General features: G+C 39.8%; 1 protein-coding gene across 1 annotated transcript in view; it reads right to left on the reverse strand.

Annotated features, from left to right (window-relative positions):
• Positions 1–18,729, reverse strand: part of LOC139208613 (inactive dipeptidyl peptidase 10-like) — a 50,430-nt gene that overhangs the window by 23,155 nt on the left and 8,546 nt on the right. Inside the window, exons 5-6 of the mRNA XM_070838335.1 lie at positions 16,205–16,299; positions 14,957–15,031 (exon numbers count right to left, since the gene is read on the reverse strand). Coding sequence (XP_070694436.1) covers positions 14,957–15,031; positions 16,205–16,299 — 170 coding nt within the window. The remainder of the gene's footprint in view (positions 1–14,956; positions 15,032–16,204; positions 16,300–18,729) is intronic.

Consider the following 18,729-nt stretch of genomic DNA (forward strand, 5'->3'; position numbering starts at 1 on the left):
GCTAGACAGAACCTGAAGGGCACTTTGCCCTGACTTATTCAGATTGTATAATTTCACAGACGATTCTTTCACAATTACCTGTGAATAAGAGCACTTAAATGTAAAATGTTAATATCAATTTCATCCTGCAGTGCCACATATTAACGCAATTCACATCCCCATTTCGGAGCTTCTAATTTGGCTCCTGGATGTGCGCCGAAATGCCCAGAGAGCGCTCGCTCACTGAGCTTTTGTTTCAGGATTCAGGGAGATAATGGTTCAATACCTGAGTGTCTCTGCATGCTAAACAGCTGGAGAATGAGCATAACAATATTACAGTAAGCTCAAGCCAGAGTGTTATGATAAATACTGTGGAGCCGGTCCGCTCCCCTCCGCAAAAGATCAATTGTGCACAGAATGGAGTCTGCAGGAAGGAAAAAATGAAATTGTATTGTAACTTGAGTGCTCTTCTTCCCCTCCTTCAAAAAAGATGTCAACATCATTCAGCAGACACCGCTCATGGGTGACAGCTCTGTGATGACTCCTTGATAAGGCTGTCAGTGATGGGTGACACATGAGAGGGGCGGATGTGGAGAGAATAACAGACTGTTTTTGAAAGCGGTGGCTTGTTTGTGTGTGTGGCGGTCTTCTCAGCACACAGGGGTTACATGGCACTTATAAATAATTCCCAGTGTTCGTTTCATACACCTTTTAGACAACCACATAAGTGTTGTGTGTCACAGGGTCATGGCTACAGCAGAAAAGCATTTAATTTGAAATATGAAAACCTGAGCCTTAATTGACACTTTTGCGAGTCATCTGCATGCTTTTAATGATGCCTGTGTGGTACTCCTTAACTGTTAAAACAAATACTGACGGTCTGTGATTCACACACAGGCTTCATGTCATAGGAAGGTTGAGAGGACGGACATGGAGGGTTGACTGAAACACTTAAAAAAAAAAAAAGAAAAGAAGACATCTGCATGATTATATTCAAAGTTATAAATTCTTTTTTTGCCCGTCTGTATATTCCAATAAATTACTTTCATACATATAGATGTAGTAGTTTGCATAGATGGTCTGTTGGTGAAATTGATTTTTTTCTTCTAGGTTTTCTTTACCTTGTGGTTTGCTAAATGTGACACTGCATCATAGCAGACACTTAGTTATAGGATACCGCTAATATATAAATAATTATATATGAAAAGGGTCAGAATAACCACCCGAATCCATAGACATTGTGAGTTAAAACCATTTTAATGATGGTCGCACTCCGTTTAGGTTTTCCCCGTCGGGGCCATGATATTATGCATGCTGGCTCACTGCCATAACTTATTGGAGCTTAATCACTTAACGGAATGTAGCCATAATTAATGTTATTGGCTGCACATGTCTGCTGTGAAAAGGGCCTATTTCATGCCGCGTTGCCCTCAGACAACTAGACAGTCGAGCCGCGCTGAGCGTCATGACGACGAGCCATCTGAGAAGTAACGTTAGAGGAGCATTCCCTCCAATAACATTATCGCAGTACCAAAATCCTAATTGTTGGTGAGGCAGTGCAAGCGCCGTGAATTAATGCAGCCACATTAATTCTACAGAGGTAGTTTGGAATTGGGTAGCATGGGTGTTATTCAAATTAAATCGAAACAAAATTAGTCTGAGCTTTTGGTTTAGTTTTGTTTTGGAAAAAAACTAGCACTTCTTTTCTGACAGAAGATAATAAACACTGTGCCCTCAGGCTGTGATGTCAGGTACCCAGTATTCATTCAAATTCTTTAATAAATTCTCTGGATGGGCAAACCTGCTATGTGTAAAAAGATAGACATGAATTTTAGTTGAACTCATTCAGAATCAATTAGCAATCTAACCAGACACGTAATACCACTTTGTGCCGTTGTAGCATCCAGTCTGACATGACAGGAAGAAGGAGTAGCAGCACTAACGTTAGTGCAACTAACAACAACACAACCCATAACTTTCAAAAACGTTCATTTTTATTTATTATTATTCAATTTAATGTTATTTTTGCTGCTCCAGATGGGCGGACCATGCTCTGAGCAGACAAAACGTGGCACTTTGGTACTCTGGGGGATGCAGATGAAGACAATATCATCATGATCATCACCATCCTGTTGCTGCTGTTTACATTAGCCGTGATGCAAATTCCAAAAATGCTATACAGAATTATTTCCTGTGTTTATATGTGCATACATATGTTTATATAAATAACTGTGTATTTAATTTATTCTTAATTTAATTGTCTGCACGCAGTATTTTCTATAGGGGCTATATTTCTCATTTCATCATGTTGTACATTGAATGAGGCAAACCAATAGCTATTGTATACATTTTTGAGGACAGGTATTATTAGAAGAAGAGGAAGATGGGATACGGAGGTGAAATGCTGCCCCCTGTTTGTTTGGAGCAGGTGGTGCAGCTTTACACATGGCTCCTTTTTAAAAAAATCAAAGATGGACTTGTAAACCATTCCTTACAACAAGAGTTTTTAACATTATTTGATTTGGATTATGATATTTAAGATAAAATAAGATAATATTACATGGAACATGTTGCTGTGATATCACTGCATCAAGCACAAGCTTGTTGATAGATTTTTTTTTTTGTTTTTAATGTTTAAATATTTCAAATAAAGTCTTCACACTCTTTTATGTTTGTGCAAATGATGAAGGGAGATCTGATCTCAAGTTGCCACTTGAGATGCATGTGGAGACTCATTCTAATTTCAGTTGTTAATTGACGTACTTGGAGCGATCCATGTGTCACTGGATCACCATATGTTATGGACATATGTTAATGCAAAGTATGAACAGGGCCACTGATACAAAACACACCAACAAACACGATACAGCTTTTAAACTGTGAAAGATCTTCGTCGGTCTCATCTGATGATTTGCAAGCAAGAGGAATGCAGCTCTCCGAACCACCTTCTGTATAAACTCTCCTGAATGCTCCTGATGATTAGGTTAATAAGTTTAACTTTGTTTAGGTGATAACAATGGATACTCTGTGACTGCTGCAATAATCAGAACCTCAAAATGTACCTGTCCAAGTCATACAGTGGTCACAGAGAGGGCTGCCGACCTTAAAAACAGCATAAGGTGTACGTGAAGCTCTGACGCAGCAGCGTAGTACAGTGGAGAGAGAGAGAGAGAGAGAGAGAGAGAGCATGATTATGATAAATTCACAAGACAGCTGGAGACAGTGGGCAGCAGCAGGCCATTACTCTCCATAGACTCAGGTTGTCACTTTGATGATGAGCACATCTGTTCTGTCCATCTCAGAGGAGGTAGCACCTCTAAAACTCTGCTGTCTGCCCTCAAGCACACAGAGCTCATTATCAAGCCTGTTTAGTTCACAGACACCGAGAAGTTCCTGCAGCCATCGAATGATAGCACGGAACTGTGGGGAGGATGCATGGGAGGAGGGTGTGATTTTGCAACGAGCAATTTCACCGGTAGTGGACACGGGAGAAGCTATGAGTGTGATAATGAAAAGTGTTATATTTCCTATTGGAACGACTTGCATGACACATGAAAGTCTCATGCAGGTTCTTCAGCACAGCAAAGTCTCTTTTGTTTAACTCTGACCAACACTGAACTCTATTCATTACCAGCTCTTCCTTTTTCCATCCATCCATTGTCTACAGCGCTTATTCTTAAGGGTCATGGGGTGTGTGTGTGTGTGTGTGTGTGGGGGGGGGGGGTTGCCGTAGCCAATTCCAGCTGACTTCTGGGCGAGAGGCGGGTGCACCCTGGACTGGTCACTGGTCAATTTCAGGACACGGTTTCTTTTTTACCGTATGTAATTAATGTAAGGGTTAATAAAGAGGATTATACAACAATACGCTTTGGTTTCTAACTATAATTATTACTGCTAACCAAAAAATGACTGCTTTAGAGCACAGTATGTACAGTCCAAATCTCTGGAGTTTAAGGATTCAGAAACATTTCAAAACACAAGAGCTTTTGTGTAGCAGTGTCTAACACTGAAATGTAAATTGAAGAGCGAACATTTAAGATTCTGCACTATGGGGAAGTGGATCATGTCCACCTGAGCGTCATCTGAACCCATGCTTCAGTGGAAGGGATGCAACTCGAGGAAATCTGCTCCTTGGTGAGTGCCACAGATTTGCTTGAATTTGATTGCTAGAAATGGTTCCTGTTCATTTCACGCGTCATGACGTCTTGTGTTTTGAAATGTTTCTGAATCTCCAATTTGTCTGACTATTTCTAGGTTTGAAAATCAGATTTTCAATGTGGTGTCAGACCGTCAGCCCCCACGGTTTAAATATAATATGTTAAACTGTTTGCTAAACCCACTGGTGGAGGAGCCTGATGCTTCTGTGCTTCCTACAGAGGATGGTGCGGTCGGATAGGAGCCAGAAAGCTTTGATGACATTCAAGCAAACGATTTATTAGCTCTACGGTATATGTCATCAGCACAACTGCACTGAGGGACTGAGCAGAATCCATCAGCTCATTCAGAAGGCAACTGATGCAACAGGCCGACTTCAATTATCAAGGTGCCGCTGGCCGAGTTTACAGGAGGGTTGTTGACCGGATTTTTCAAGTAACCCCAATTTAGGCTTTAAATAATGTGACATAGCAGCGGCGGGGGGGGGGTCAATCTCTTGATTCAAATGTGCACAACAACATGCCACAGTGGGACCTGACTGATGTCCATTCAGCCCCCAGTGCTGGTTTCTACCAGGCAGTAATACTTACATGAAGTTTTGTTTTCATTTCTTTCTGGTGTTGTCAGCTAACCTCATTTGCATACTGAGGTTTAGCTCAGAAACCCTGTCTGCTAGATGATGTGTTCGTATACTACTAATGTGTTTTTCCCAAATATGCGAGTGTGAGAAGCAGTATTGCTGATGGCATCATATTCAGTGGTGGGGAGTGCAGTGAGTGCTACGGTCTGGGTGGAGGGATCTTATAAGGGATCTGCTGCAAATTAACAGTGATTAATTTTCCTCTGTGGGTTCATTATTCAATTCAATAATCGACAGAGGAGAAAATTATTAGTGTTATTTTACCGTGAAGTCTGTTGTTTAGGCACAAGAGCTAGTAAATGTCTGCCAAACTCTCATACAGGTAACATGGACGAGAGTTAATGTCCCACCCACATTTTATAACACAAAACTGGTTGAAAATTGGCAGAGTGGCCCTTTAATTTCATTGTCTTCTGTCTCAATCACCAGGCGACGTGATGGTTTACACTTCCAGCTAAGTGTAGCAGCGTCTAACAACAAGAGGGCCGGTTGGTGAGGGGTCACGTTCTCTCCTTATTTCTAAGAAGAGCTTCTCATCCAGTGGGAAGAGCCTCGTGGGTATTTGCCCCAGCTGAAATCTGATTGGCCCCTGAGGTTCACCTGTTGCCGTCGGAGCACGTCATTGGCTTAAATTTGAAAGATGTTTAATTCACCCGCGAAATCACTTCAATTTCTTCGTCTTCCATGTTGAAACTCCTGCAACACACCTGTACCAGAAACCCAGTTGTGTTCATAGACTATGATAAATACGGACTGGCTCAATAACGTCTTTATAATATTATTTAGTATTTCTTTTCCGGAGCAAGTGGAAGGTCCTTATGTCTAGAGCATCCCTTGAATCTGTCATTACCCAGTTCTCTTTTGTACAATGGTCTGCCAGGTGTCAGTCTTCTGGATTTGCTAATCACTGATTAGATTATTATGAAGTTCCTGGATGGAGAGAGCGAAGGAACAGAGCGACGTAAAGCAAACGCACAGCCGTTTTTATGTTCACTGCAGTCGGTTAAGTTACTCTTTGTTAATAAGTTAATAAGTCTGAAGATTTGTATTGTTTTGCAGCTCTGTAAAATGGGAGCACGAGCATTGTTGAGGGCTGTTTCTGTTGGTAATTTCATTTAATTGGTGCAAACGCAGTAACAAACATGCAGTGAATCATGGCTAGTTAGCTAGCTGTCTACTGAAGGCTGGGATAATTAGATGCTCAGTGTGTGTGTGTGTAGAGGAAACACATTTTGCACCAAATTTCCGAACAAGTATGGTCCCTATTTATAAATGAGCTCAAAAAACAGATCAGGGTAGGTTATAATCCTTTACCCTTGTGCTCAGAAATTATTTTCCTAGTTGGCTCATCTCTGTTTAGGGGCACATGAGGGTGAATACTCACATTGTAAGTCCTTGCCCTATACCCCTGCATGATCTCGAGCTGCACTATGTAAAGTATGCCCACCTAGTTTTTATGCTGTTTGTTTCATCGCTTGTACTGAGGTTTCAACAGTTCATCAGTATTTTAGACTCTAACTTTTTCGCTCCATCTGCGGGATTAAAAAAGATAAACAGTAGCTGTATTCCTAACTTTTGAAAGCTAAACCTAGCAGGTTTGTTCTTTTTCAGCTGTAAAAGAAACACGTATTTAGACGAACGTGTTGATTCTTAGCGGGATGCGTTAGTGCAGTTGTCGCTCGGCGTTTCGGTGAGGCAATGTGAGGAGCCGAGGGTTGAATCTGCAAAACACTGAGGAGCTGAGGGAACACTCTGCTGCCTGTGGGGCAATAACTGACCATTATATTAACCAGGAGGTATTGATATGCTCCTGTTTAACGGTTTTTAAGAAGCTCTCTGAAAGTTGACGAGCTAGGGCATCCATTGGCTCCCCCCCTAACCCTCTCACCTCATATTACTCAGATACTATGTATATACTGTATAACTAAGTTAGTTTAAGTGTATAGTGCATGTATGCTAGTTAGTTAGTGTATAGTGTAAAGCCTATGGAGGTAACTAAGATGACAATAAGCAAAAATGCTAATGTAGTCAGTACATTTGGTGAAAAAACATCAGATTTTTATTCGTTTTTTTATTTTTGACACAATTGGGCACTGGACTTGTTGCATTCAGTCAGTTTGAAGGTTAATTTCAGGTGCTGCTGAATCAAACAGTCAAAGAAGAATCTCAGCTGTTGTCTCTGTATTCAAAACAACTGACTTAGTGATACTCTAAAGAGCCTCTCTCCCTTACAGATGGTAGCTAAATGCCCTCTCTATGCTGCAATGTTAATGAGTTTTCCAGGATTGTGTGCACAGCATGTCTCTATCTTTTGATCCACACCTCAGAGGCCACAGTCCCTTATCTCCGCCGCGTGGTTGGATCACATATCTCAACTGCGATGTGATTAACACAGAAAACACAAAGTCACTGATAAGTTTGATGTAGGATTTGAGAATGGCGATTATTTTGTATAATATGTTGGAGTACAGCTGCAGTTGGCAATTTACATTCATTTTTGTAGCCACGTATTTTTAAGCAGCCAGGAGTCTTGAACGTTAACCAGCGGGAACTCTCTTCTTTCAACCTTTTTCTACAGTATATGATCTTGTTTGCACTTTAATTAACTAATGCAGCGCCCATGTGGTGCGCAGCCATTTAGAACACATCCCTGTTCGCAGCAGGCCAATGTCTTGGCCCCCGGAAGTGCTGCTTTCAGTGTTCTCGTTGAATCAATCAGATCGACTTCACACTCGATACGCTACCTTTCCTTCAGCGCAACAGGAACCAAGTGTGAAGTCAATCAGATGAGCGGTTCCTGAAATATGGGTGACGTACACAGACCGACAGGGAGTCCGTTCTTTGTACAAATAAACAAAGACTACATCCTTTTTCTTTTTGGATGTCGACACAAATTCCACGACAGATGTCATTGAGAGCCTGTCATTGTTTCACTACAACATTCAGAAACTGTATAAAATACATGGATGGAGCAAATTCACCAAATTTTTCTACTAGTTAAGTCTTGCTTTTAGACGTTTCCTGTTCTAACTAACGCCTCAGAGTCATCTGCACAACAGCAACTTGCATACTAATCATTTAAAGCTAAAGACATGCTATCGATGCAATGTTTCTATTTTACGTTTAAAATTTTGAAACTGGAGCCATACAAAAGCACCTTCAAACCGCTGTGCATTATTCATTGCAGTCTTTTTTAGAATTAGATCTATCCGAGAAACAAATAGAATTTGTATCGCCCCACTGTACCAGAATCTGATCACAACAATGGGGAAAGCTGAAATAGTGAAAGTGTAAAGTGCTGCGGATCAGCAGTGGAGCACCAGCGTATACAGAGCTGATCCTTCTGATAAAAAATGTGTGGGCACATTTCCTCAACACACACAAACAATCCTCCATCCCATCGTCAGCACTTTGTAAACACCACGTTCAATGGTAGAGCAAACCTGGAGTGGCTGGAGCACCACACAAAGCTCAGTGTTTGTTTTGTGATATTGCGAGTTGGAGGCTCTCGTGTTCCTGATCCACAACTAAGCAGGAAAGCACTAATACCGGTACTGATTCACTGAAAACGGGGCCAAATCTATCTGCTCGTTCAATTTTATGTTTACATCTACCAGCACAAAACCAGCGTACCAGTAGACTCCCTCACTGTGATCAGATCTCTGAGCAGAAATACCTCCACACTATCCTGGATTTAGTTTGAACAAGTCTGCCTGAAGAAGAGACGTTGTGATTTAGCAGGTTGTTCAAACAGAAACCTTCCCTGCTGACGGTAGTTAAACTGGCTGTGTGTCGGCACATGATAATGTTACTTAGCATAGCAAAGCTTCTGTAGACAGAAGGACGGGGAGGCCTGAATGGTGGTGAATCACCCCTGTGGCCGGCAAAACCACTGCGACTTCCAGACAGAACCTCCTGTGACTGCAACTACCAACGATAAGGCTGCCAGCATGGCCTCCGTACACGTCTGTAACCAGAGCAGAACGACGTACAAACAGAGAGAACAGTTCTTGATGCCACTATCCAGAACCAGGACATATATTTTGGTGATTGGGGCCCCTACGGGATCCACAAACCAATGTTACAAAAACGTGTTAAACAAAAGAACATTCAAAAGCTGTAAGATTAAATACACAATCACACATAAAAAATACTATGTAAAAAAAAATCCAAAGTCAAAAGTCAGACAATTTGCTGCTGCATTTAAAAGGTTTACACTTGAATTGGAATTCCCGCTCACTTTGAGGTATTTTTTTCTACCAAGTTGCTGGTGCGCGATTATTTATCATCTTAATAATAAATAACAAGCCAAATTTTATCTCTAAGTATTAATTTATTACATTTTGAATTATACAAAGTCAGCTCATTAATTAAACACTGGTATTGGATCGGTGCTGATACCCAAAAGCTGATGTAAAGCCAATTTAATCGGAATTGGTATCAACACTGAAAACTTTGGATACAGTTGCACTCAAAATTATTCAACCCCCATTGCAAAAAATAATTCAAATAGCTCAACACAACTAATATTACTGTTGGTTTTCCCCAAGTTCAACACAACGTGCCACTTTTAATGACTACTGCAGCCTCCAGAGGTGATGCTGGATGCATACCATATTTCTGTTCTGCACAGTTAGCTCTGCAGTTAGCGATCATAGCGCTGCTGTTTGGCTGCTACTTGAGTCAAAGATAATTCAGCTCTGCGTGATCATGTCTGACACACGCAGCCATCGTCTCAGAACTCAGAAGAGCTTTTGCTGCCCTAGCCAGCGTCCGTTAAGCGTGAATAGGAAAAAGTAGCAACAGCCCACGAAATAAGCTCGATCGTTAGAACTTATCAGAATAAGCAAATCCAACCTGTGAGAGCCAAAGTGCCACTATTTCCGAGTTAAGGTTAAGATTAGGAGCTCTGTCCTGCTTTGGAGGAGCTTGTAGATTGGAGGAAGTCTACATTTCATATCTGAGACCATGATAAGTTCACTCATGTTAATTATTCAGTCCTCATCCTCAAGAGCTTACTGTTTGAAAATGCTGGAAATAAAGCATGTTGTACTTTGTCCAGTTATATTCTTACAGTAACACGTGACAACAAGGTTATGTTAGATTAGTTACTTTTATTCATTGTACTGCACTGTCATTGTGGTAGCTAGCCAAACACAAGGACAATGCTGATTTATTTTTATTTTTTGTATGTTTTTTAAATTGAAAAAGGTGATTTGTATCATTTCTGCTCCATCTGGCATTTTTGTGCAATTTATTGCTCACAGTTTGTTTTAAATCTTAAACAAAAACATATAAAACACAGATAAAATACAAAAAAACATTAAAGAATATCACTAATGATGTAGAGGTGTAGGTATCAAATATGACACACTTGGCGTTAAAGGGTTATGCTCATTATTATGCTCAAAAAACAACTTATTCCTCTCATGTGCATACTGCACACAGCAGTTGTAACTTAGCCGTGGGTAAATGGAGTCTGATGCACAGAGTCTACGCACATGTAACATCTGGTATGTCCCAGACGTGGTTGGTAGCAATAGGGGACAGCAAGGGGGTGATGATGACCCTGCCAATGTACAGGCTGTGAAAGTAAAGTTTGGAAGGGCTAAATTCTGTGTCTGTTGTCTAGTGGGCTCTTGGCCTCGGCTGCTGGGAGCCATGAGTGGCAGCCAACCCCGTCCAAGACACTCAGGTGCAATGATGCAGTTATTTTGATTCTGTTGCCAGCTCGTCTCATAAGCCAGCTGAACCTCACCAATGAGACTTGGCTGGCTAGAGGGGCTGGTTTAAGACTCTCGTGTTAGCAGCCTGGGAGTGCAGCTGTGTATCACGGCAGAGACGGGCAGAAGTTTCTTTGAGGAGAAGCTGAAAAGAAACAAACAATGCTGGAAGTGGCTGCACAGTTGCTGCGGTTAGGCTAGCAGGGGGAACTGAGGTGTCCATCGGTTTAACTGATTTAGACTGTTGATTGTTTTCACCTTTTCTACCTGTGCAAAAGGAGCCGTGAAAAAAGGGTTAGTTGTTATTCATAGAAAACATAAAATTGTAATATTACTGAAAGACAAAGCAAACATACTGGGACATACTAGAAACACAATAGGATAATTGTCATTATTTTAAGTTCTGCAGTTCTCGGGGGCAGGGGGTGGGGGTTATCAGTTTGATCCCTTTGTTTGAAACATATTATGCAGTTAAGTGTAACTGCTAATGTGATGGCACGGTGTGCTGTTAGCCTGTAACTGTCATAATATGGAGGTGACAAGTGATGCTGCTGTCAATATATCAGTGTGTGTGTGTGTTTTGTGGGATTGAATAATTAATCAGTTATTATAAAGGACTGCATGAAAATACAAGAAAATAAATTTTGAGTGTGTAAAAATGGACATTTGTCTGTCCCTTCAGTAATTAGTTTCGTGAATAACAAATAGATTTTTATGGATTTATTAAACTAAAACAAACAAAAATACCTATGATTGTTACATTTAGATGGTATACTCATCATTTACATTAGACATTACAGCAAATAATAAGGAAACAATACTTTTCATGATGATGGTATTTCAGATAGAACCTTAAAAGATGCCTGATACATGTTTTTACACTGTGCTGTACTGTCTTGTCTTTTCAGGAGAATATTCATTGTAAATACAGATATTAATTCAAAGTTTTAGTTTGCAGTATCATACTTTTGACAGCCCTGAGTAGTGTCTGCAGTCATTCCTTTCGAACTGCATACAGCCCCAACAACTTGTACCTAGGAGGTAATGTAGGCCCCGATCTTCTAAGGTACAAGATACCTCAGAATTAAAATGATTCTAATAATTTGTGGTTGTGAGATTAGATTGTAACTTTTAATAAACAACTAACAGAAGTTACCGAAATAGATTCACAGTTGCAACTCGCTAACAATTCAGAGAAAACATTGTCTGCTTGATGAAAAGAGAGGAAAAATATACATACACAATGGACATAATGTTGGCTTTTGTACTGGCTTGCATTGCATTGCATTGTATTGTGTTCATCCCCAGTGCCATTTGTCATTGTGCGTTCTTCTATTGATTTCACTTTCTCACGGTGAAACATCCAGTGCTCTCTGAGGACGGACAGATTCTCAGGGAGAAACAGCAGTGAGTGTTTTTATTTATTAGTAAGAGTTTTTTTTTTTTGTTGTTGTGGAAAATCGTTCATAATTCCCCCAATTATAGATTATTTTGTGCACATGTGAGCTCTTTTCTGCCTCAGTGAAAGCACCAAGGTTATCAATGTGTTTTTAATTTAAGAAGTTGCTTGTTGATTAAATTAAAGCAAATCAAAGAGGACATAGATTCGAGTAGCTTTCCTTAAGATGCCAGACCTTTGTGTTCAGTTCAATCATTGCATTTCAGTATCCAGTGAGGAACACTGACTACAATTACATGTACACAAGACAGCAGTTTATTGAGAGGCATCAGGTCATTGGAGAATATGTTTCCATGGAGGCTACTGTAGTAACCTTGTTTTTTTTGATAAAAGATGTGCCCCTCACGTACAGCTGATGCAGGCCTACTTCAATCGTGTTAGATTCACATTCGTATCACTCATCTCATCACTAATGACAGCAACTGGTCACCAAAGCCAGGCAGCGTCTGACCTGAGGAGGTGTTGTGAATGTGTCACCAGATTAAAAGTTCTGTTTTTCTCCTCTGGAGCCAATTGGAAAACCAATGTAATGCCTGGTAATCAAATTCAGAAAAACTGTAATTTAACATGAATATTTAACAAAGGCTACTGGTGCCCAGAGATATTTTCTCCCACAGTAAACAGAGTTGATACTGAGTACACTTGGATCCAAGTGACCATTAGAAATATTGACACACTGACCTGAAATTCTAAATAGTAAAACAAGATCCTCACAAACAGTTTAGGATCATTATAACTGGTCCAATCCAGGTCATGGATCTGGTCTCTGATCTGGCCCGTGAACACAACGTCTAATTTTCACACATCTAATGATGGTCTGTTTTCCTTAGTGTGAGCATGCCCCTAAATTTGAATCATACTTTAGTGAATTATTCTTAAGACATGGACACATGCAGTTATGAGCAATGAGCTTTACTTTTCTCTCAACGCTGATTTCACAGCGAAGTCTTTGTCATCGTCATGCACACATTGGAGTAAAAACTTAAATCTTATACATGGCATGACCACAAAACCACATTTTCCAGCAGAAACTAACAACCAGCTTCTCTCTTCACGTGTATCTCCCTTACCCTAAGTAAGATAACAAGGCTTATTGTTCAGACATTCAAGTGATCAGCCAAGCCAACAAGAACATGATTACCTAATTGGATGTAAATGGTTATGAAGTACATGAATTCTTAGTGCAGAGCAAAATGTAAATCATGCCAGATCATGGAGAGAAAAAACCTTTCTGGTCCGAATCAGAGACCGATGTGTCGCAAAGATTTGTGATTGTTCAGAATTTCCATGCAGGAAAACTCGCAGAAGTAACTGGAGCAAAAGAAAAGCAGACTCCTGTTCGAGAAACAGATTAATACGGCACTTTCCAATTTCACAATCTTAGCCCTTGTCGTTAGTTATTAAATCGTTTGCATATATCACTTTAGGCAAACAATACAGATTGAAATGAAAAGGGGCTGCATATGAAAAATAAAACGATACACTGGAGTCACCAAAGGTGCAAACCAAGACAGTTCCAGATTAGAGAATGAACAGCACAGAGGTGGCTTAATCCAAAAAGGTGAAGTACTTCCTGCTGCTCAGTAGGATCGAGGTCAGATCATGTTCTTACCACAAACCAGAGATGGTTTGTAACCAGACGGAGATCACCTCTTCAGTCTCTTCAGTCTAATTATTTTGGTCCTCACCTCTATGTTCATTTCTGCCCAAATGATCTGTACACAGTGCAGGTAAACGCTCCAGGGCTCAGTTCAACCAAAAGGCAGGTGTGGAAATTCCCAAAAAACCACATCAGTGAGCTACACGGTTGCACTGGGCGACATGTTCATTACCACGAGCACAAACACTGTCGTTTATTTTGACACTATCCCAGTGTCCTGGTGCCATAAACACTTGCTTTGCACTCCACATGTGTATTAATCCACAACTGAAAATAGTCCACAACAAAAGCACCTTTTCTCTTCTCTTTGGATATTGTCTGCAAAAAAGTACAGTGCCCAGATGTTATCAGATGTTATTTAGTTGTTGTATTCAATGTTCAACACTTAATCAGTTGTGTGAAACAGTCCACGTTGAAGTTTCATCAAAAAAATGTTTTGGCAAGTTGAATCTGCAACAATTCACCTGTTTCTCCAAACTCACTTCTCTCATGTCATGTGTTCCATTGCAACACACACAAATCGATATGGCGTTGCGGGTGGTGCGATCCCATTGCAAAACTTTTATCCTCATGCTGGATCAATGAAGGCTTGAACTTACTGATTATGAACCGATACATTTCTCCATGCAGGTAACATCTCCGTTTAGTTCATGAACTGTAAACCTCCAGTATTAGCAGCCCCGAGCCAAACACCAGTGTCAGAATATATGTGACCTGAACAGGGCTGTGCATTTCAAAAACACTATTCGATAGTCACAGTGAAATATTCGAAGAATATCCAAATAGTCATCGCCCAATCCCCCTCCCCCGCACACATGCCACCGCTGCCACTAGATGCTGCGGGTGTAGCTCATTCAAACGTTTCTACGTTGTTGTTTTAACTATCGGTCCACTTACTGAAACACACTACTTGTGGCAGAATTACACATTTTAATTAGTTGACGCTGATTCAGAATTGTACTGTGCAACAGCATCAAACGGCGCAGAGGGAGGGGCGATTTCCCCGGGAGGAGAGGAGAGAGAGCCTGGATCAGAGCTAAGCTAACACAGCTTGTACTTAAAGCTGCTTCTAGCAGGAAGATGGGCTGGTGATGAAATGGGACCCAAACAATGAAAAAGTCAAAGACTGTTTGTGCCCGCATCTTAACACAGACCTGGCTCCATCTCAAAGCCCCGTATCAATCTACCGCTCCTGACGGACGTATGACTGGGTGCAGATGAAAATGGTGGAAAATATACTTTTTAAAGTAAGACGATAGTGTTAATGTAGTCCATTATTTCATAATTCAGCAAATATTCAAATACCCCATCCCGAAACTTGAACATGAAGAGGTTCTCACCTGTTTGACATCGTATCCCAGAAGAACAAAGTTCAGATCTGGAGAAACTGCAAACTTTGATGCCTTAAATGTTGCCTGTGGAAAGAACCAGAGATGCATCAGATCTTTTTTTTTTTTAACAACACAACAGTTTTTGGAACTCAGAATACTTCACAGATACATTTGCCAAACAATCATTAACTTGATGTGACCCCAAAAGCATTCTCACAAACTAAGGGCAGTATAATAAGTTAGAGGAACTTGAGTTGCCCTTAGCAGTGTCAGAAACCTGCCTCAGGGCAAAGCTGGTTGGCGTGGTAACAATGAGGCCTGATGCTCAGAAAATAGAAAGTAGAAAAGCATTAGGTCATCTTGTCTACCGACGACGATGCATTGATCACTATAAGGTGATGATTATTACAACCACATTTTTAGTTTTTCTTTATTTTTCTTGCTGATTACCATCTAATAGGCATTTGTATATTTATCATGTGACAGCCCGAGTGCGTGCCGCTGTTTGTACTTCCTGTTTATATCAATCTAAAGTAAAAACTATGATAGATAGGTGGGGTGCACAGTCTTAAAGAGGCTCTTGGCTCAGATGTGGGTATCTTATGGAACTAGATGAGCTACGGCATCCATTGGTGACAACTATATCGCCTTAGCTTGTCGCGTAGGTGGGTAGATAATGTTCTGAAATTAGGCTGAATTTTGACGAGGGAAAAACTAGCAAAGCCATTTTGACCTCTGACCTCCAGATACTCAGTGTATATTATAAAAAAATAAAGATGCTCAAAAGCAGCAACGCTTAAAAACTAAAACATGTAAATAGTTCAAATAATTTCTTGATTTCACAATTGTATGGCACTCAATACTTTTATTAATTATGGTATATTGACTTATATCCTTTTAGCTAAGGTTGCACAGATTTTAGAGATATGAAGTAGTTTAAGATACTCCAAGAAATGATGTCATAATAAGCAAAAATACCAATGTAGGAAAAGGCAGACCATTTAAGTTCAAAGGGTTATACAGCGATTTTTGATCCATATAAACAGTTAATCTTTAATTCATGACAAAGTTTATCTGACAGTTTCCATTTTGACAGTTTAGTAGTTTGCATACAATAAAAAAGATTATTTAAAATAGTTATTTAAACTGGGTGTCATTTTGTTGATACTGGCATCATCTTTGCAAACCTCAGTGGAAATGACTGAATTGATTCACTGGAAGAATTTCACACGTTTTAAGACAATGACTAGTACTCACAAATGTTGTGTTTTTCAGCAGGAGTTCTGTCTCGTTGCTGTTTGTGCTGACTTTCAAAATATCTCCATCCCAGCTCCGAAAGATGATCTCCTCATCTAAGAAAGAAACAGGTGTGCTCAGAGTACTGCTGTGTGTTTCTAAAGGGGTTAATTAGATTAGCTAGCTTGATGATAGAACCAAGATACAATTGATTAGAGGGAGACACCGTTTCAAAAGTGAAATTTCATTCTTATGTGATTGGTTGTTTTAGAAAACATTGTGGAATGTGAAATATATTTCTATTATTTTCCTTAACAGTTGATTTTACTTGTCCGGGAAACTTGGATTTGTTAATGAGAGGTCACACTTAGGTTGTCTATGACTGCAGTCACCTCCATTAACTCTAAGCCATACACAACAGTGCACGCTCAAACTTATTTTCAGTCACTCGGTTTAATTTAATTTAATTTGTGGAATTTTGTGGAAAAGCCCCTACCATTGGGAGCATTTCATCCTCAATGTCAGATGGAAGAATTAATAAGAAATGATTTCTTCTAGCTCATTGCTCTTATCTTATTTTTATTTTGTTATTGAAAGTACATTAAATGCTTTAGAAATGAAGAAAATGTAAGATAAAAAAAGAAACAGAAGTCATTTGCAAATTTGGAAGAATCCATCAACAACAATTCAAAACACCAAACTACAAGGGGAGATGTGGATACATTTAGATAATATGGGACATTATAAACTATAACTCAATACTTGATTTCAGGAACTGGATAATAAATATAAACTGAGACACATTTCTTAAAGTATTTGCAATTGAAAAAAGTGTACAACAAAAAACTCTGAAAAGAGTCGGGGGAAATTCTACATCAGAGGGTTAAAAACAATTAGTAAGAGCTGTTTATAATATTACCAGCAATTATTCTAGCTATGAAGAGTTGCTACAAAATATACATTGTGTAACATGGACAATGGATTTAGGTGTATACTGGACTGATTTTAGTTGTCTATATGGTTTAGTTCAATTCCAAAGGGTTGATTTAAAAAAAAAAAAAAAAAAGTAAAACTTACCACCTCAGTTAAAATTAATTATTTTAATCCACTTTGACAGAATGTTTGGATGCTGGCAGAAATGTGGCGTAACCATAAAGATTTTGTATAAATGAGTAAACTTGCTTACAGAAGATGAAATTGTCAATAAAACACCCTACTAAATAGTTTGGCTTAATCTTACATGAGAATTAGTACTTTATGAGCATGCAAATATTCTACTACACAATCACCACATGAACGTCACTCTTAGGGTTATTTTGCATCATTGTCTCCATTGTAGGGAATCATTATTAAAATCACAATCATGTCGACAGCCCACGTTAGAGAGAGAGAGAGACGGGGCTTAAATAGGTCCAAAATGAATTAGTATGCAACAAGCAAGAAAACGATTAGGTGAAGGATAGATGTCAGTAGTGCCCCTGAGAAATCTGACTAAAGAGAACAAAGCAGCAACAACAACAACAGGGACTCAGGAGGATCAATCCAGGACGGCCCTGCACACTGAGATGACACTTCAACTTTCAACAGTAGAAACAATGACAGGAGTGACTGTAATAACTCCAGTCTAATCCCAAACCAACACCACAGCCCAGGGAGGCCTGGATTCCATTAATGGAGTTGACAGATCTGAATCACTTCAAGGTCCCCATCTCATGTAAATGTCAATGAATAAGCTCTGAGGCATCAATCTCAGGCAAGAGGGCCCCAGACTAGCAAACACTCAGAACACTTTTAAGCATAATGACAGGAAAATAAATATGAAAGACAGATGGATTGCTTGTGCTTAACAGGAAAGAAAATCCTCAAAAGGGCTTTTGTCATTCAGAAACTACAGAGCCCATGTTACACCAAACCCAGTCCATTTGCACATTTTATATGCTGTGCGTGTATCAAATCAATGGCTATTTAAAACTTTTTATAGCAAAAGTAATTGGAAAATGGGTCTACTGTCCCACTGAGTTGACGATTCCATCAATAAAGCCTCAGAGGATGAAGATGACGTGCAGTCTCAGCTGTGATTAAAAGTGTCTCGGTTATTCAATGACTTGCTAACGTTTTTGTAAAGCCGAGAATTAAAGGAAATCCCCCGATATGTCGCTGTTGACACTGTTACCCAACTGATAAATTACACAGCTCGAGCCCCTTAAACTTGATATTGTGATGAGAAGAAAATAGCCAAATCTGACAGCGTAAAAGCGAAGTTAAAAAGCACCAGACATGGTTTTCATTGCCATTTCATTAAGTGACGAGAATTCAATAAGTGGGTGTTTTACCCTAATGTCGCACTTCAAGATTTTACATGTGGATCAGTGCATTTGTCATAAGGGGATACTTCATTTGTCATAGTATATTGTATAATCTCTTCTGCAGCTCTTCAGGGCCAGAACCCCTGATGATTTGGGTTTGATGTCACTGGGTTGCATTGTTGGGAATCTTAGGATCCAGTTTCTTTTGGAGCTTTACCAACACCAACGCTCAGAATATTT

This window comes from Pempheris klunzingeri, chromosome 10 (genome assembly GCF_042242105.1).
Source record: "Pempheris klunzingeri isolate RE-2024b chromosome 10, fPemKlu1.hap1, whole genome shotgun sequence".
NCBI lineage: Eukaryota > Metazoa > Chordata > Actinopteri > Acropomatiformes > Pempheridae > Pempheris > Pempheris klunzingeri.